At 38.7% G+C, this 20,937-nt stretch overlaps 1 protein-coding gene across 13 annotated transcripts in view; it reads right to left on the reverse strand.

The window, feature by feature from the left end:
• Positions 1-574: 574 nt before the first annotated feature.
• Positions 575-20,937, reverse strand: part of PIK3CB (phosphatidylinositol-4,5-bisphosphate 3-kinase catalytic subunit beta) — a 101,078-nt gene continuing 80,715 nt past the window's right edge. For all 13 annotated transcript variants that reach the window (XM_055723367.1, XM_027808973.2, XM_027808975.2 and 10 more), the window contains 11 exons: positions 20,430-20,551; positions 18,441-18,584; positions 17,374-17,473; positions 14,787-14,965; positions 14,050-14,159; positions 13,650-13,728; positions 6,110-6,277; positions 5,525-5,648; positions 4,351-4,496; positions 2,626-2,758; positions 575-2,114 (listed from right to left, as the gene is read on the reverse strand). In XM_055723367.1, the coding sequence (XP_055579342.1) occupies positions 1,977-2,114; positions 2,626-2,758; positions 4,351-4,496; positions 5,525-5,648; positions 6,110-6,277; positions 13,650-13,728; positions 14,050-14,159; positions 14,787-14,965; positions 17,374-17,473; positions 18,441-18,584; positions 20,430-20,551 (1,443 nt within the window). In that variant the 3' untranslated portion in view covers positions 575-1,976. The remainder of the gene's footprint in view (positions 2,115-2,625; positions 2,759-4,350; positions 4,497-5,524; positions 5,649-6,109; positions 6,278-13,649; positions 13,729-14,049; positions 14,160-14,786; positions 14,966-17,373; positions 17,474-18,440; positions 18,585-20,429; positions 20,552-20,937) is intronic.

The following is a 20,937-nucleotide window of genomic DNA, read 5'->3' on the forward strand; positions in this document are numbered from 1 at the left end:
GGAGGAGACACTGCGGAGAACAGGCCTTCCCTCCTACTTTACACAGAGCAGTTTATTTATTTATTTATTTTCTGAATGAAACCCTGTGTGCCATAAGCTGTAGCACAGATGATAGAAACCCAGGGAAAGTGGTGATCTGTTTACTAATACAATTCAGCAAACCAGTACTCCAACATGAAGTTATCACAAAATTAACCCTCGTGACCTTATAAACACTGCTTCGTGTAAGGCTCATCCCTGAGAGGTGAACCTGGAAAAGCATTCTGAGTTGTCACCTGCAAGGCAGGTTTCTTTACCCTTCCTCCCACCTGCTTTAAAAATGGAAAATACAAAAATTAAAAAGGGGGACATGCCACACCTTAAATGCCACTGTATTATTTTTTAAAGAAAACGCAAACAAGCCACAAACCAGAACCCAAAATCAAACCTCTTTCACAATATTCTAGAAGCAGAGATCTTTTCAGAGAGATTAGCCCAAAGGCTGAGGACAAAAGAACCAAACCACTGCATAAAATGCTTTCCTGGCTCCAGATAAGGTTCTTGACCTTTAAAAGAAACAACAAAAATAAATCACTTTCAACAAAGTAAAACCACGTTTAATTAAATTCCTACATAAAACAACATCTCTATGCAAAACAACTGTTTAGTCAAAAAGTAAATATATATGTTTAATTCTCTTTCAAACGTCAACAAGAATTGAGAGCTACCAGTGTTCCTTGGAGAACAAGCAGTAGTTAAAGTCTGCCTTGCTGATGTTCAGAAACAGTATGTTACATCTTTTAACCAGCAGTTCCCTATTGCACGTCACAAATTTGCTCTCCATTTAAGCACCTAAAAGCCTGGTACCTCACTAAATAAATTAAAACAAATCCAGTTTCTTCAGCAACCATCTTCAACATATATATCTTGGTAAAGCAACATTACTGCAAGTTTTTAATAAATACAGAAAGAAAAAATTAACTTCTCACTGGTGTTTTATAGAATGATCTTTTTTCCATAAACACTTCATTTTCCAAACAATTGGGGGTTTTGGTATGTTTGCTCTAAAAATCACTCTGTGTGGTACATTTAATGAAAGTTTGTCCATACATAAGTCAGTACATTTGCATGGCACAACTAATCTGAGATATGAATTCCAACGTAAGGTTGTAAGGAGCTTCTTGCTGAACCCAAAATAATTGTGTCTCTTCAGGAGTTGAAAACAAAGCCCCAGAGGCCAAACGGGAGAGTGTTACCGATGAGGGATTCTCAGGCATATTTGGAATTGGCCTAATTTTCCTCTCACTGAAGGGCTTCTTGTGTGTGTGTGTGTCACAGGAACAAAATCCCACAACCCTGAACATCTGGACGCTGCATCATGTTCAAAGGTGTGTTGGTGGTGACATCGCCCCCCGCTCACATCTTCCGAACACCCACCCTTCTTTTGGCAGCAGCGTAAGACATTAAGCAGCTCCCTGCAGTACAACAATACTGTGGTTGCTATTTACAGTAGAATTAATGCATCTGTGCCAGTAGGGCAGGGTTCGTATGAAAAATATACACAATATGGTCATTTTTAGCCAGATTAGGATATAAAAAAAATTTACTCTTCAAGTCCCAACTTCAAACGAACAACAGTTTTGTTCGAGGTCTTCAAACCTCCCGAGTATGTTAGAGCACATTACCCTAACGTATAAAACCAAATATTTACACCTCCATAAAGTACCAGAGAATTTTTAAAAATGCCTAGTAGCTCTCAGCGTGCAAAGTCAGCAGGAACTGATTATCCAGGATGTTCAATATTTGTAGAGACAGTCTTGGAATGAAGCATTCAGAAGCAGAGTGCAAAAGACTCAGGAATTATTTCAGCCTATTTCTTTCTGCTGATCTTTTGTTTTCTTTCTTGTTTAAAATAAGTTTTGTTGGTCCATGCTACAGACCCCCCTTAAAAACACTTATCAAGGTAACATTCAGCTTAGTGCAAATGCAAAAATCTTCTAGGATCTGTAATCTTTTCGAACAGTGTGAGCCATCCAGTTTACTTTAGTAGTCCAACTTTCACGGAGTGCTTCATCAAATTTTTGCTTAAATTGTTTTAGTGCTTCTTCCTCACTCTTCCCTAAGGCGAGAGAGTCCTAAGATGACAGGAAAACAAGTACTGTTAGGAATTCTGAAAGCCACAGTTAAGGTCTCCTTCACCTTTCCACATAAACCACATTCTGTTTTGTTGGGGTTTTTTGTTTTTGACACTTTTTCACTTATTATTCATCAAGCGATACATCAGTGGTATTTTCTGGGTTTAATATAAAACTAAAGAGTTAAGCAAATAAATTTCATCTTTACAGGTCTGTGCTTGTGCATGAGCCAGGACATAAGACACCCTGAAATGACTATAGTCATAGCACAGTCATAGCATAGATGCAGGAATGCTAAACTCATTACAGAATGGCTCAGAGGAACATACATTCATAGTTTCCTTTGACCACCAGGACTGACCACAGACCTTGTTCTATAGAGCTGAAAGCTTTGAGAACTATGGGAAAATCTTGACAGAAATGGGCAACAATAAAAACGTATTCGTCTTAGAATCAAATTTCACATACTGGAGAGATGCCAGGTCCTGCTGAGCTGTACATCTTACTTTACCTTGAGATACTGGATGTCCTTGACAGAGGTTAGCTCCGGAAGCCCTGCAGTTAACATCAGTGCAAAGAGTGTAATAAATAGGTTTCCATGTTTTCGCAGAATCAAGTATGCTTCTTCACAATACTGGCGGAACCTTCACGTTCACCCACAAAGCACATGCAATGAAGACAACACATGAGAACTTACAGAGCTGACAAACACATATAATTATTTCCAACAACTCTTATCTGGTCTAACACATACATCATAGGAACCCAGTAACAGAAGGGACAGAGATGTCTCTGGAACCTCCAGTGTATTCTCACCAAAATATCCCTTGCCTCTCCAACAAGTCCTTAAAGCATCAGCACTCGAGACCAAAAACCCCACTGTTCTTCAGAAGGAACAAAAAAATAGCAAAGGTAATGCCAGTGTCCTGCCTCCCTGAGAATTTGTTAGGTGAAATGCCCCGATGATTCCATATGGTGGATCTACAGTGGAAGAAGGAAAACCTCCAGCAGTCCCTACCAATCCAGCCTGTCTCTGTAACGTAATTCCTTCCTGCAAACACGGTCACAATCGAACCGACAGCCACATCTAGCGCAAAGACCCATTGTGCAGACATTTGAAAACTTGCTCCGTGCCCCCAAATGTGCCATCGTCCACTGTCAGATCCGTAGATTTCCACAGGAAATGGGAAAACCCCTTCAGACTAAGATGACAAGTTATACTTCAAAGAATCAACTATCTTCTGAGGAATTTTTCAAGTGAAAGTGGAATCCTACTGCCATTTAAAGTACTCTGTATTCCACAGCTCTTGCAGAAGCACAGTCACCTAAGAGCTTTTACTTCATGGTTTTAAAAATGGAGCCACAGGGTCATTTCCTTACTCTCCAGGAGAGACACAGTCACTGGCAGTTGCTTTCCATTCTTACTAGGCACACCGTTACAAACGAACGTAAGGCTTCTTCCACCAGAAGCAGCTGTAAGATTTATCAAGCCATACCCAGGTACTTCATTCCATATGTCTGTTAATAAATTCTTCCTGTGCAAATGATAGCAAAGTGAGAGCAAAACATTCAGAATGCCCCTCCCGTCATTGGTGAGAATGACACAGAAAGGAAATAGAAAAATCTGCCTCGACAGGCGGGATCACAGAGGGTAGTTTTCCCTTTCGTGTTCTGTTGCAGCTCTCTAACCCAAGATGGGAAGGGGCATGTCAAAGTGTTGGACTACGAGCACATGGCTCTATGTGCCAAAGCATCCAAGTAAGGCTGGGATCCATCAGCAGACTGGATGTGCACCGATGTGCAGAAAGGGCAGAAGGGAGCCTGTTCCCAGCTCCAGTGCTTCATCTCGCCTGAACAACAGTCTGCAGAATCCCTCCCTAGTGCCCAGTGCTGCTGAAGGTAAAACAAGATGAGCCCAGAAGAACGTGCCATCCCCTGCCAGAGGAGATAAAAAGGAACTCTATGTTTCCACTGCAGAGCTGCAACCTCTGTTGTACGAAGTAATTTGTGTATATACTCTAGCTCAGGCAGAGAAGCAGATAGTAAATTCCAAATGCACGTTCATGCATCTGTATATGCATATGTCTATGCAATCAGTAGATTCTAAACGCCTATTAGCGCACTCCCACACCAGTACAAATGGTCAAACCAAACCCAGACAGGTTCCTGCGTGGGCTGGAATTTATCACCAGAGATCATCTTGGTTACAAAAGGAAGAGATTGAAATAACACTCACCGACCAAATTTTTCAGTGTTCCCTGTCTTCCCTTGTTGAATAACATGAATGAAATCATAGGTGAGTATGAAAGGTACCCGTTCCCTTTTAATTCCAAACTTGGACTTGAAGTTTCCAAGAATATGCCCAAAATCTATATGAAAAAGCTAAAAAGCAACCAGAAGTGAAAATTAATTTCCTCTGTAAAATGCTTCACTTTTCTAATTTCTCCATAGGATACTGGTATCAAGAACAGTTAATTCACAATGCTACTCTCCGTAGCCCATGGTTTCAACCCCTTGGGAGTGTTTAGTTTTAAAACATTTCAAAATTTATTTTAAATCAGTGATAACATTCACAGTCTTACAAGGACCACTGCTACAAATCTGCATGCAAAAGATTATCTCAGGTTTAAGCTTTTGATGTCTGCCAACAGACATCTTTGCTGGTAACATTAGGTAGAAAAATGAGCAACAATGAGCCCAACAATAAGCCCCTGAGGCTCAACATCATATCCAAGGGCTTCCTACATAAAAGACAGGAACAAAGCTAGCAGAAATTAAGTTAAGCTCAAGAAACTTGTGAGAGTTCTCCCATTTTACAGTCAAAGAGCACTTCAGCTTTCTTCTAGTAGGTAAAAACTTAAAAGAATAATGCAAATATCTATAAACCTCTCACTTTCATAATCTTTGCTAGTTTAATAGGCAGAATAATTTAAGTAAAATGAGACAAGTTACAGTAGAAAGTAACAATTAAACAGGAAAATACATTTCTAAGTTTACCTAGGTTCTAGGCATTGAAACTCAGTCACAGCATCACGCTGGTACTGAGCTCTGTATCGAAAATGCCTGCACAGGTGGGCTGCAAAGACTCACTCCAGGAAAACTACACTGCTCAAATGACTACTTTTACTCAAGGAATCCAAACCATTAACAGGCCATCTGGATGTTCTGAAAAGAGTTCTACAGAACAGCCTCACTTGATATCAAAGTGCTTACGAAACAGGCATTGGTTGGACCTTCCACTAGTCTTACATTCCCTTTCTTTGAAGCTCCCTCCAATTCTCAGTAAACAAAGACATCAGTTGCAACATGTTGATTTGATTTTACCAAGACACTAAAGAAATCAAAAGTTCTCAAAATAATTCTTGCACAACAGATACGGCAGTCATTTTGCTTACAGAAGAGATTTTTACCTGACCATTTTTTCTGACCATGATATTGTCACTGTGTCTGTCACCAATCCCCAATACATAAGTAGCTACACAGTAGCCAGCACAAGACAGAGTAAATTCTTCAATGGCTCGATCCAAGTCATCTCTATAACCACAAAGACAAACAAGATTAGTGCACGCTACCGGTAATTCATGTCGTGCCTCAATAAGGATTTTTTGCTTGTTTAAACCAGAAACCCATTAGGATGCTGTAAAACTAGACTTATTTGAGAGAAAATACTGTAAAAAAAATAATACTCTTTTTATTATTATTATACAAGGGAGAATAGGAGAAATGCAAATGTTATGAAATTTTTCTTGGGTTCCTTTGTTTTGCCAAATCTAGTAAAACTTAACAACATGCAGTCAAAATGCTGCAAATGGCAGAATTTCAGCTCAATCATTGTTTGAATTCTAATGGCACCATGAAACTGAGTCAGAATGTGACATACTAGAAAAATAACTAGTAACAAACCAGCCAGAAGAGGCACACATTCCTCAAAACTGAAAAAGAAAGTTACAGGAACGTTGTAGCTTACACTACGAGCAAATAACTGTAGAAATTACCCTAAATTGTATTCCTTCAGCCAGTTCAAGAGAGCATCTTTGTTGAAGGCAGCAGCAGCAGCAACGTTGCTACTATTTAACTGAATGTCAGCAATGGTTTCTGAGCTAGACACAGCCTCGATAAGGCCAGCGTGATCCCCAGTTGCTAAACAGCCGTAGGGCAATATCCTGAAACAAAACGCAGATTTAGGTTAAAACAAAAAAAACACTAAGAATGTTTCTTCGGTGTAGCAATATGTTGAGCAGGCTGAATACTCGTGCTAACGTGAACATTAAACTCTCAAAGGTTAACACACAGATAATGCTTGCAAAGTCCAAATAGCAGCAATACATTTAAAACATTGATTTTTCCTATTATCTATGTAAAAAAAAGAACTTACAAGCAATCCTAATTTTTCCCTTTTACTAACACATTTACTTGTAATTTTACAAGAGAAACCGTAGATGGAGCCCTTTGTTTTCATTTGTTAATTTACTGGCTAAACAGACACTAAGTGACACTAATGTTCACTGTGGACTAAATTATCTGTGTAAATGAGAAAAAGGATCTTATCCTTTTCCCCCACTCTTCCTATTTCAACTTAAAAAGCTAGCAAACCTTATAAATATAAGCATGAGATAACATTTTCCAACTCTCACTGATTTTAAGCATTGAAACCTAATGAAAACCAGGAGTACATCTTTTAACCCACCTGATATTTAAGAATATTCCTGTGCATTCATACACTAAGCCTAGTAAAAACATATACACCAGTATCACTACATTAAAATAAGACACAGTTAAAGACAGGAATGAAGGAGAGAGATGTTTAAATAGGTAAGTGTTTTTCCAACACATTTCCTCACTCCAGATGCTAAACAGAATGGCAACTTAGATGGGAGCTCAACGTATGCAATGGGAACTTAAAGCAAACTCTTCAAAGGCATTGCACCACAACGGGAGGTGCCTACCCTCACGCCAGGCACCTCAGGTCAGGAATGTTACCTCAACTCTGGGCATGAATTCACGTACTAAAGAATGGATGCCTGTGCAAATCTAACTGCGGTACACAAGCTATAGACTAGCACTCATTAACTTATAAAGCTGTACAAAAAAATTGCAGGACATACTAAAAAATTGCGTGTTTGTGCATGTGTATAGATATATGGACATAGATATATAAAACCCCACTGCTGGTGGAGTAGTTAGTTATTTATACATAAACCAGGTATTAAGTCTTGATTGTTACAAAGCAGAACCACATCTCTTTACTGACACAGCCTATTATCCCAAGCCACAGAAGAAAAATAAATGAGATTGCAGACAAGCTCTTTGACATAACAGCTACTAGATAACTGGACAGTTTCTCCACCTCAGTGATAACACACAACTGAAGCAGCACAGGCAGTAGTAACTGTATAGTTGGGGATTCTTCTCTACTGGCCACAAAGCAAACTCAAACCCAGATTCAACAGAGTATTTAGAGAACACTCAACTTCAAAACAAAAAAAGAAGCGAAAATTTGGAACCTTCTTCCCACGTCTATTCTAATCTACTTCCCCGATTAAAATCCAGAGCAGAGGCTCCTCACAATGACCACAAAGGTATCTGCAATTACCGAGCACCAGCGTTCATGATAGAAGGAAGCACTGCCCATCCTTATCACGACACGACAAATGTAAGCCAAATATTGCTAGGTTAAAGTGCACGCTGGCCTTCTTCCATGGCATTTCAACCCACCCTACTCACAGCTTAACTGGGCACATGTCCAACAACTTCCCCTTCAAAAGCAAGCAATGATGAAAGCACTCAGCCCCTTGAGGGCCGTGTGCTTACAACCGCAGGAAAAAACATCCTTGTCAGAGAGACAGTTTGACAGGAGTCAAGTTAGGGACAAATCCTCTGGGCCCTTTCCATCTCATCCTGGTCTTTCTGACTTCAACATCTGTCAGCACGATATGCTCCCTGCTTTGTAATGCCAGTAAAGACCACAGACAGATCAAACCGGCAGTCCTGGGCAGGACAGGGAGTTTTCTTCTTTGCTCCATTTAATACTGTTCTTGATTTCAAGAGTTTTAATTCTCCAAAGTAGTATCTTTCCAAATACAACACCAAGCTCTAGCAATTTATCAACATCTTCTCTGTAACTTCAGGCATTAATGAAAAATAATGGCATCTCTTAGACTTGTAATGAATACATTTTTCAGTGTGTTTGTGAACTCAGACTTCATTCATACACAGCCGCTTACCATCAAACTTCACACGTATTAAGGGAGGTGAAAATGAAAACTCACTATAAATAGGCAGTGAAATTAAATAGTTTGGGGAACTCCCCCCATCTGTTCAAAAAGTACCCATGTACTAAATACTTTTATGACAATTTACCACAGCAGAGGTCACTCAACACAGATTAAACTCCTCTGACTTGGGATTTTCTGTTGCTCTGTTACTTCACTAATTTCTCCCTTAACACCATCTCAATGCTATAACATCAGTAAAGCAGTGGAAATTCTTTTTGATGCCGGGATCGCTCTCCTAAGAGGTGCAACGCTGCAGACCCCGCAGCATGCTTAGGAAGACAGATGTTATGCTTCTCTGCTGTGACATGTATTTGTAATATCTAAACAGTCCTCACTGAAATAACAGAAAGTTATTTAATCTACTAGGAGTATGTCCATACACATTACTTCGGAGGTAGAATTTTTTAAAGCAAATTAACTTGAAGAGTGGGAATTTGAATCTCTGAAAGGCTTTTTGTTTCTCTGCAGATGCAACCTCAATATAAATACCATTTGACTTAAGTTTGTTCCACAATTGCCCATATTTGAAGGAACAACTAGAGATAAACTACAGAAAGAACTGAGGAAGTTTGCCTGCGTGTACTTAGTAATGTCTTAGGCCAACTATTTCCTGCTCAATTTTCAGATAGTAGTTTGTCTTAGAAATGAATAGGTATGGGGATTAATTAAAGAATATCCTTTTTTGGTTTTCTCATTTCTCTCTGGTACTTGAACAACTGATGTCTAAGGAACCTGACTCTGAATGAGACTTCTCTAAATGACAGAGCTGTGTTCGTCTTGGGTGACCGTCCGCTGTCTAACGGCCGGGTCTGCACCGAGAAGCAGATGCAATTTACACCTGGAGTTCTACCCAGTCGAGCACTCCACAGTCCATCCAGCGATAGCCCAGGACGAAGGACCTACTGCAGTTCAAGGCTGCGTCCTCTCATCTACACATATTTACTTTTCTGATACAAATCCTGATCTTGTTCTGGTATTTAGTCAGAACGCACACATGGGAACCTAGACAACAAAACACAGCATGTGTGATTTACCCAGGAGACAAATCAGTTGACAATTAAACGAACAAACCAACCAACCAAGCTTTCTCCTTCTTCAGCTTTGGAGATCTCAAAAGCAATATATATTTTGTGTTCCTCTCCAGAGCAGAGAAATGCCACTGGGAGTATTGTGCTTGCTTTAGGCACGGACTGGGCTAAGATTTCATTTTAAATTACTACTAAATAACTAACTGCAGATTGCAGTGCAATTATAAGGAAACCGATCCCACCCCAAACTCCTCAATGGCAGCATACTGGTTGCCATTTGATCCGTGCTTCACAGAAGCTGTACGATTTGCTGGTGGCTAGGTATTATTGATTGAAGAGAGAGGCAAACAGCAACTGCTTCCGCTCTTACACCGGTGAAACAAGTGAGAAGCCTGAATGGAGTTATCAGACTTTCTGTCGTGGATAAAAGGAAGCAACAGCTTCAGGGAAACTAAAGCCTCCAAGGACGACACGGGGTGAGAAGAAAAGAATTCACTCATTGGTATGGACGTATGAAGTTGTATTTTTCAGGAAGGCACATCGATTTGACACTACCTTTTTGTCTGACACCATGCCTCTTACCCAAGCAGAAAGAAGCAAGCCAACAAGTCCCGACTCACACATGGCAACAGAACTCATTAACACTGCTGCTAATTCATAGATGTTGAAGTTATCTCTTCCCGAGAGGCAAGTAGACTGTAAACACAGAGATCACAAAGTTGTACCCTCTTAGCTGCATCCTCGTGCTCCAGGTGTGCAGAGTGGTGGTTCTGTCAAATTTTCCTTTCAATTAAGGCCATTTCAAGCCTTCTCTTGGCAATCTCTCTTGGTTCACCTCTCTGTCAGATATGGAATTATAAACCTGCCTCAATCCCAGCATTTTATTTCATAATCATAACTATGAAAGGATGAATGGAAGGAAAATGCTGCCACTTAAGTAGATAAATGGAAGAGGCCAATTATAGAACTTCAAGTCTCACCAGGAACTTCCCCTTTCTACTTTTTTTTTTTCTTCTGAGAGTTTTAAGAGAAATCTTGGGCATGACAAGCTATTTTTTTGGTTTCCTTTGCTGAGTTTAAAAAAATGCCTTAGTCAAGAAAAGCGTATTTGGTGTCTCCTTATCACTATTCCTGTTTGCTAGGCACAGTGTGTGGCCCAGGCTAGAACCACAACCTAAGCTTCTGGGAAGGCAGCAGCACAAGTATGCCTCATCTGGGATTCCACAGCTGCCAGAGGTTGTCCTTGCTCCTAAATGCTGGATCAGTCTCCTCGCAGTCTGTTTATAATGACATAAATTATCTGAAGTTTCTTCCAATCATCGTTCAACTTAACACACACTCAGCCACCTCATCACAAACATACACTTCCAGAAACAATTTATTATTCACATTCCTAATTCCCTCATCCCATATTTCACTCAGAGGAATCTTTCCTTAAGCAACGTAAGTAGCAAATTTATACTTTTACTTATCTGTGCAGGCTGATACGAAGCTCCCACTATTACATTCGAACCACAAAAAATTTGAAACTAGCTCAAAGAATCCAAATGAAGTATTTCAAGTAATATTTAAATAAGTACTTTTAACCTTATAAACAACACTTAAACACAAAGGATTACAGCTCTTTCACAGGCATACAAGACTGAATTTATGGCTTCCTAATGGCTTATAATAATGTGACACCCAGTATCTTCTTTAGAACTATTCTCCTAAAAACAATTAGAATTTGAGAATTGTATCAGCTAAAACTGGCACATGATTTGGCTGGGAAAATTCCCTACATAGAACCAGAGGGTTGCATGGTAACACTGAACAATGCCCAATACTGTTGCTCTTTGGAATGCTCTCCTATTCCTAGAAAGAAGTCATGTTTATCTCAGCTTTGCAACAGACTTTGGAAGATACTAAGGTATTTCTGGTCTGAAGAATGTTTTCTGACATCCAAATAGTGTCTTATCAAGAAAAAAAATGCAAAGTGGGACTTCAGAGTGTACGTTGATGTTCACAATGACCGTCAGTCTCGGTGTAACCAGTGGGCTGCTCGCGGAAGGAAGGAAAAATGGCTACTACAAAGAATAGCTGAGTTCATTGCTACTTGCTGATTTAAAAGTGACTAGTTTACATAGGAAGAGATATCACCCTGGAGACTTGACTGATAAACTAGTAACAAACGAAAATCCCACAACCCTCCTCATCATTATGAAACAAGTTTTCCACATGCTGGAAACTCCTGTGCTCATGGCATCTTGGAAAGGTTTTATTACTTCATTTTGAAAGAAGTGGCTTTGCAGAAGCAGCAGAGCAAATGAGAAGACTCTTTCTAAACACAGGATTTCTGTCTTAACAGAAAACAAATCAGGCACTCGACAACCTCACAAAACCTGCCTAAAGGAAGCAGAAATGGAAGTTTTAGCATGAAACACAAGTGAGTTCAACACCATAAACACGTCTTTAGTACTTCAGTACAAATGCGCCAGAACATCATGCTTTTTCTCCACTGTCTTTATAATGGCTTGGTTAGAACTACTTCATTGCAATGGCATTGAAAATTTCAAGGGAACTGCAACATATTTCCACCCCCCACCCCCCCCCGCTATAGTATTGATTCTAAATATAACACCTTTCCTGTCAACCTCATCTTACTACAGAATCTTGTCTTGCTGCTGACTATGCACCGTTTATCATGATTCAAAAATACAACTGAAACCGTGCAGTGTTATTAACATTAGTGGGTGGTAAGCATAAAACAGATGGCAGTACTTTTTCTTACATACATACTTCAATAATAAAAGTCTTCCACCGCAGAATACTGACAAGGCTAAGATTTTCACATATAGATGAATTTCATTCAAAATTCCACATAGAATCCAGTGATAAGCCACTTGGCAACAGCTTCCAGGTAGAAGAGCCTGTAATTGTCCACCCTTCCAGACTGTAACATCCTAACTCAAGAGGCAAGAATATTATGGGAGTCAGACTCAAAAGCCTCGCTAAAGTCAAGGTAAGGACATTCACTACTCTTCCCTCCCCTCAAAGACGGCCATTGGATTAGTCAGGCATGGTTCACCCTTGGTAAATCCATAGCGACTGTTCTCAATCACCATCATTTTCTTTGCACAACAGCTCTCCTAGAAGAGAAGCACAAGTAACTAACTTCTCTCCCAAGACCCTCATCTTCATGAGGCTTGTCATCTAATTAATACAAGACAGATATTCTTCTGTTAAATTTTGTAGGAAATAGATCACAAGTGTAAAATTTATTTGGAGAGTTAATACGTTAATTTGTGGCTATGGCAGCACAAACCATGCATGCCCTTAACAAGTAAGATCAAGAGAAATAAGAAAATGTTAACAAGAACCACCTGTGTTTGTGCATTCCACAAATCTGATTATTCTCAACCATACAATGAAATTCTATTATAAAGAACCTCAAGCCCTCTATTCCCCAACCCCCAAATTACCAGTACTAATTTCTACAGAAGTTTTGACTATTAGTTCTACCTATTGGAGAGTCTTGATGGTGCATTCCAGGTGCAATCCTCAGCAGCTAATACCTGACCAGCAGATACATGTTCTATGTTTGTACCTCACTTGCACATGTGTATCTTAGACCTTAAGAGTTGTAATTCCCATAATCATTAAAGTCCCATTTTTGCACATGCCTGGAAAATCAGTGACCATTAATAGGTAAGTTGGTTACATGAGGAATTTATGAAACGCCTCCGTTTGGGAAGGTCACAGACACAAACATAAAAAGGCACAAAACCTGCCTGCTGGAGCCTTAACTCAAGAACTGGTTCCCGACCTCATAGATGCTTTTTATCTAGATGCTTTCCAAAGGATGAAAACAGTAAACTATGTAAGAGAAGAGTGGAATTTATAATCAGCATGCCGACTTAAACAACAAGAGACAGGGGGCACCAGGAAAAAGATGCTGCTTGATAATAAAAAAAAATAATCTCAAAGTTTCACCTCTTCCATTATTTCTTTTTAAGGCTAAATTCTTTTGGACTGTGGGCCATCTAAGGAATGAAGTGCAAAGAGAAGCCATCTAATTAGTTAAAGCAACTGCCTTCTACAGCCTGTTCACCTTGGCTGTGACAACTGAAACTTCTGTCCCCTTTCTAAACATCTATATCGAAGCCCAGCAGGGTAGGTATTTAAAAAACAGGAAAGCTTTACTGCTAAAAGTGGACTCTCCACCCAAATAAAGTAGCCCTCAAGATCCTTACCGGAGATCCAGACCAGCTTCTTTCCAAAGTATGTCCATCAAACGCAAAATCTGGAGCGTCAACATGTCTTGTCGCAGATCTGTAATGAAAGGATGAAACTGCTACTTCAATTTCTCAGGGTATTGTAGACAAACTTTATAATGTTTAAAAGGCCTTCAGGAAAAGGTATCTAAAAGTATTTGTCAAGCCTAAAGATTAAAGTGGAATTAACCATAATTGCATCCTCATGGCTGATAATGTCTATAATTTGAAACCTAGTTAGAAGATGATGCTCAATTTGTTTACCGATGTTAGAGTAAACCACATTTGTATTGTGGCAATACAGAGCAACATAGCTTAAGTGCAAGCGTGGGAGTGAAGAAAGGAAAGGAAATATTAAAAAATTTTTAGCATTGCTTACCATCACCATTTTTAAAGATGATCCCTACAAGATCTCCTCCAAACATTTTATTGTTGTATACTATCCATAGGGGCTTCATTTTAGAATCCATGTATCTACACTTCTCAACGCTAGAAGAAAATACAAAAGTTTTAGTCAAATAAGAATAATCCAACTGGAAAGGTCTAAACATTGTTCAAAACACAACAGAACACATACGCTTCAGTTTGGAAGTACTTAAAACTTCTGAAGTTATCTCTGCTTTTGTCCTGCTACTACGCTATGAACACATACCAAGTTATGAACAAACCTGTTACAGACACCGTGATTAGCATGCACATATGTAATACTTAATTTAAGCACCTGCATTTTCAGGGAAAAGTTTTCTTTATATACTTTCCCATCATCTAAGTGCTGTTAAAGGTTCTAATGGCTTTTGTGCTTATAGTTACAAACAGAAGCCAGGAATGCAGTCTAACTCACTTTTAGGCTTACAATTGAACATATTAAGCTATGGTAATGCATTGGCTAAGAGAGTATTAAGTTTCATGGCAGATCACAAGAATCTTCTGACTTAACCGATACCTTAACCTTAGGAAGATTCCCAACAGACCTTCTCTCGCTATAGGAAAAGTTCCCTCTGACAGCATACCTGCTGAACAATACAGCCAAAGGAAGTCAAAGCAAGTATGCATTTCTGCTTTACTGTTTCTGTGCAAAAGCTACAGCGACATTCTATTCACTCATTCTCAACTTACTGTAGTTCTGAAAGTATAACAGAAGGATTCAGAGGAGACTGGAGGTCAGAAAGTGCTTCTCTGTAAGCATTTTGTTTCAAACACGTATGCATTGCATCTTTTCCTTTTGCTTTGCTTTGCTTCATGGCATTCAGCTTAATTAAGCTATTTAAAGTCTTCATTTTATTAAGGGCTTCCACCTGAAAGAGATATTTTATCTTTAGAAGTTATTGCTCCGATTTTATACATAATGCAAAATCCCATTTCAAAACACAACAAAGTAACAAATAACTCTACAACTTTCTAGAAATGGAAAATGCCAATTAAGATGGCATTCCTGAAAAAATATGAGAATAGCCTTTTTTTAATTTGCTCATGTCCCAGAAATCCCACTGTCATAAGTAACAAAGCCATTGATGGGATGAAAGCTCCTAAGCGTCGAATCACTTTTTAAAGCATGACTTAAAATCTCCAAAAATTAATGAGGCATTTAAATGTATGATGGGTTTACATAAATTCCTTCTTTAAAACACAACTTTTGTCTGCTAATTCAACAAAGCACCTAACATAGGTGCCTCTATCTATACAGAAGTCAACAGAAGTAGAGTGCTTCATACTGCTAACAAAATCAAACATTATTCGAGACGAGCTATGGATGCAGATACTTCCATTGCACATGTTCACTTAATTGCATACAATATGAAATGGCCACGTGACTACTTGCAGAGAATTTTCATATACTTAACTAGACATCGTCAACTTTTACAGAGCAGAGTTTGCTCATTAAAATCCTGCTGAAGTTAGGTGTGAGGTAAATGCTCTAATCAATGAAGAGGTTCCAAATCATATCTCATCTAAGCAATAGTTACCTTAAAAATGTGTAAAAAGGCAAGGCAATTATTTGCAATCAATACAGGTGGGTTTAACCCTTTTTCTCTCCCTTTTCCGGTTTTGGAAAGTTTTCTATTGGCACAATTTCTAAGAAAACAAGTAAACTAGTGATGTGAATGAATGTACATAACACCTTCAGTAACAAACCTAGATAGTACATACAACAAATACGAATTTCTACATCTACATCTAAGCAACTTGTTAGCCAGGTATAAAATAGTTGTTATAACAATCACCTGTATTTGCACTAGCCACCGTTACTACACTCAGTAACACACATATTCTCTAGCAAACAGCATCAATTTAATAATTACAAAAGTTGATTTCTATAGAAGGAAGCTTCAGTCTAACTTACAAGGTGCTGAGTCAAAACTTAGCACTTCTGCAGACAGACAGAACCCCGTCAGGCAGGATGCTGGGGAAACTGTATGCAGTTTGATTATAAAACCGAGGCAATGGAGACCTGCCAGGTCAGCCATCTGTCAAAACCAAAAGCGCTCTGCTTTTCCACTATTCTAGGAGCTGTACAAACATAACTGACAAGGGAACAAAATGGAACCTGTGTTGTACAAACAGGAACTTTTTGAAGTATTTCTACTATGAATTTCTTCCGTGTTTGCACAGTTGGGAATTTTTTTGCCCCTTCTTTGATTGTACTGACATTTGTTTCCTGTGAAGTGCGCAAAAACTTTACTGACCTTAGGTCTATTGCTTAAAGCATTTCATCACCTAATCTTTTTATGATTTTGACAACGCTAACAAGCACACATGTGTAAGAGATGGGTCTTTTTCAATGTCCTGTGAACTGCAGGAATAGAGCACAACAGTACATTCCTGTTCCATGTGCCTCTCAAAGCGTAGTTTCAATGTAGACCGTATCAAAACTGTTAGAAATAACACTCATCAAACAGACACCTACTGAGTTAGTCTGTAGCCTGATACAGCAAATACATTCATTCCAGAGATCATTTTTCAGAGATTTCGATGGTCATAATCTGAATTAACTTGCTAAAACTGCATTAGAGACTTCAAACATGTTTTGTGAGTGTCTGTTGAAGATCTGCTTATAGATTTAGTGTATTTAAAGGTAAACCTCTCACTAGGGTATGTAAAAGTAAACTTTTTTTTTTTTTTTTTTTTTCAAATGGCATACCTATATTAACACAAAAACCAGTGTTTGGTTTACTTCAACACCTCTGTTTCCAGGGAGTACTACATTATACTACAACTTCAGGGGGTTGTGCATCACCTTTTACCAAAAGCCAAAGCTGCAGAAAGTAGTCCTGGAGTCATCTAGATAAAGTTTGGATAGAAAGGTAATAGTTTGTATCAAACAAGCCACCCTTACTGGGGAAAAATGGTCACAAGTTTTAAGTGCACAGAAACCCTTTTTCAGTTAATAATCCAGATACTGTACTGTTCCATTCAGAACGTATGTGTACTGCTGAAAGTATCTCACACATCTCACAACTCCATGAAAAAACAGCTCCCTATCTCTGAGCCCTCAGCATGAGCTGCTTTCCGTGCCAGGGAGGACTGCTCCATCATCATTCCATTTAGCCCTTTTATTTCTCTGCCCCATCCTTCCTTCCAAACCCTGCTCCCCAACAGATGGACTTTGTCAAAGTAACCAACATGCCCCATAGGAGCAATGGAATAAGTATCTGAGTTACAAGCTAGGACAGGTCAAGATTTAAAGAAAAAGGGAAGTCTATACCTGTTTAGCAAGCACTTTCATATGAGCAACACTTCCTCGGCAGTAAGCTTCAAGTATCAAACCGAACTGTACAGACACGGCAGGTATGTGAACCTCCGACCTATATGGAGAAAAGCTTCTCATCAGACCACAGCATTTACAGATTAGCATTCTCCAAGTCATTAAAATTAAACTTTAAAAAAAAAACAAAACCAAACACCAAAAAACCCTCACACCCACAAAAAACCCAAAGAACAAACTGAAAAACCCAAACACCAAAACACCTCGTGGTCATGTAGATAAAACAAAAAGCCAGATTACTTCCTCAGAACAGTCCCAGAATGTTCTGTCACTTCTGAAGCAATGTTGAAAGGTAGCAATTTGTTATCTGTTTTCAAAAACTCCTCCTATACAAGAAAGTAGTATTGCTAAGTCATAGAAGATGATATTGACAGTCAGGGCTGATGTTAAACCATGTGTTCTCAACCTTTGTAAGGGAAAAGCCAGTATTTGCCTGAGGGGGGAACACTTTGAAGCAAACCACTGAACCTTATATCAGAGCCAATTACCCTCCAAAACAGTTTTTATATAACATACTTGCTCTTTTTATTTAGAAATATTAAAATAAACTGTGCTTTGAAGACACAGAATCAGCCTACAGCCCATTCTGCAAGGTTTCTGCAATTCATGGAACTGGTCATCAAAAGTAGCAACCACACACAGAATTGCTTTTATTTTGTGTTACTCTCAGCAATATACATTTTTCCCAACTGTGAGGTATAAACACTGTACTTTTACTGCACACACAGCCAAAACAAACACTAAGGTTATGTTCAAACCTAACTTAACAGATTGATGAAAGTATTCCAAACTGACTTCAGCTCTAACAGTAGATTAAAACCCATTGTAATATATCTTTTGATTATATCTTTTGATTGCTCTGATGTATAAATGCCAAAGTTGAAGAAACAGAGAGGACTTGTAGGGGACTACAATGATGGCTCATTTAGAAGAACCCTCAAGAAATCATATTTGAAAGTCCAATCAGGCTCAATCGTTTCAAAAAGACATAGGAAAAAACCTCCTACCTTAGATGCCAAAACAACATCTGTCCTATTCTCCTGTTAGCGAGTGCTCTCTCTAAAAGAAATCTGGAGAGCGCACAATCGAGAAAAGGTTCGTATTTCAGGACTTGCACAAGTTGAAGAAGATACTGAGAGAGCTCTTCATCACTAGAATGAGGTCATAAAAGCAGTCAGCAACAGAGTAACTAGATCGTGATATTCCAGAAATTCAGACGCAGGACAAATCCAACGATGACAGATTTGTTTCAACAGCAAGAGTGTCCCCCAATTTTTCAGTCACACAGAGGAGGACAATAATACACAATTTAGTGCAAATGCCAGGTTGATCAATTCATAAGTTACATCTCTAACAGAACTTAAGGCCCTCAAACCTGTGAATAAAAACCTGCTGTTCTGTCACAGGCTTTTACAAGATCAAGATCTCAGTCTGAGTGAAGTATCTGGGAGATTAATTATTTTCAATTATTTCCAAGTGGATATTGGCTCCCTCTGACCGCTCAGCCTCTGACTGATGTGCTGGATCTTTGGAACCACATAAAGAACGCCTGTAACCTGGCAGGCAGCTGGGTGGGCATGGACAAGAACAGTGATTAATTGCATATACCTATCAAAGTCACTAATTGCATATACCTATCAAAGTCACTCAGCTTACAAAGGGGGAGAAGTTCCACCAAAAGCAATTCAATTGACCTGTCTTTAAAAGTTACTACCTGTCGGTTAATAGGTGTTAATTTATTAAGAAACAGCTACAAAGTGATCCATTTAGCCAAAATGTTTTGATTGAGGTTTTGTGTTTGTTTTCTTTCTTTAAATCATACCAACAACATGAAGGTTTTGAGAAGATAAGGGAAAACACACCATCTCAGAGAAACCAAACAGTGCCCAAATTACATCTACTTCAAAGTGCCAATTTAAGTATTTAGCCACAGTTCATAAACGTACCTCTGAAAAGCCTCTATGCTAATTAACTACTTCAAGTAATATTCTGACATAATAAAAAAAACTCCGAATAATCTTCTATAAAATCCTGTATTCATCTCCCAACAAAACCCTCTCACGCTTGACAATTATGTTACTCTAGAACAAATGTGAATGTTCCCTGACTTTTTAGTATCTTTTATACACATTTTAGTATCTTTTCTCCTATGAAAGGCCTGCAGAATTCAAATTCTTTGTCTAAGATAGAAGGAAAAGAGTAGAAATTCTTCTGTCCATCACTTGAAGACTTCAGAGATGCAACTACTGAACTCTTTTAATTCTTTCTCTCTTACTCTGGAAAACTTCAGTAACTAGGTAAAAACTTTCAATTATGCCGTGTTGTATTTATTTTCACCTATTTTTTTTATTTCAGCTAACAGGATCACCTTTAAGTTACAGTTTTTACCAGCTGCCTTCATCAGACTTAAAAAAGGCTGAAAGTTGATTTCTGACATCCAGCCCAACACTATTTTGCTTCAGAGCCAGAACTGAGAATTCTCAACATAATTCCAGATGCAGCAATTCAGTAATATTAGGATAGCCCAGCAGCTAAATTGCTTGTTTGCATTTGAAAGAAGTCAAAATATTCTTTTTTTTTTTTTTTTTTTTTTTTTTACCCCAAAAGTCTAGCCTTGACCGTTTAAAAAAATTAATCATTAAACTATTCACCACAGAGAATTTCGCATTCAAGGACAGGAAATATGCAATAATGCTGCAAATGATAATGTTATACAAATCCTGCCCTAGGTTACAGTGAAAAGCAAAATTATAGCCTATAAAGGAAGAACTGCAGATAACAAAGCCTACTGTGAAAAACTGGGCGTTTATTGTATGCTACAGTTTACATTTCTGTTAAGTAATAGAGCCGATACCTGACATAGAACATGAGGTAGCTGGACGTCAGTTTTTATAGTATACAACTATTGTTAAATTCTCCCTCTGTTATAACTATAAACAAACAGAACGCAGTTTTTCATCTCAAAAACCCATGCACACTTAATATAATATACTCACCTCATTTGCTTTAAACAGCCCACTGCGTATTCTCTGACGTACTGGTCTGGATAATTGAAATCCAACAATTCCAACGCTTCCCTAGGCAGCAGCTTGGGCCATATCTGCAGGAGAGCCTGAAGCTGTTCCAAAAAGACAACTATTAAGTTACAGATAAAGTAACTGAAGAAAACAGATGGGTATAACTGCTCATGAAAGTGTTCATACTAACAGAAGGAGGTTACAGGCTGCTTGGGGAGGGGGAAAGAGCGAAAAGTAATTCTGGAAAATGGGCCCACTCCCGATTAAGTTTCTTACCCTTTACAATGATCCAGATTGGTTTTTTAGCACCAGATCTCGTTTACACTTAGTGTGAAAAATCTATTTCTTCACATACAGACACAGTGCACAGGAAACAATTAGCTAGCCCCAGAAATGTATGGTTTAGAAAGGGTTCCAATAAAATTGAGACGTTGTTTTCTAAGTGCTCTCATAAATACATAAACACTTTGGTAATGATAAAAGTTTT

This window comes from Falco cherrug, chromosome 11 (genome assembly GCF_023634085.1).
Source record: "Falco cherrug isolate bFalChe1 chromosome 11, bFalChe1.pri, whole genome shotgun sequence".
In the NCBI taxonomy this organism is placed as follows: domain Eukaryota; kingdom Metazoa; phylum Chordata; class Aves; order Falconiformes; family Falconidae; genus Falco; species Falco cherrug.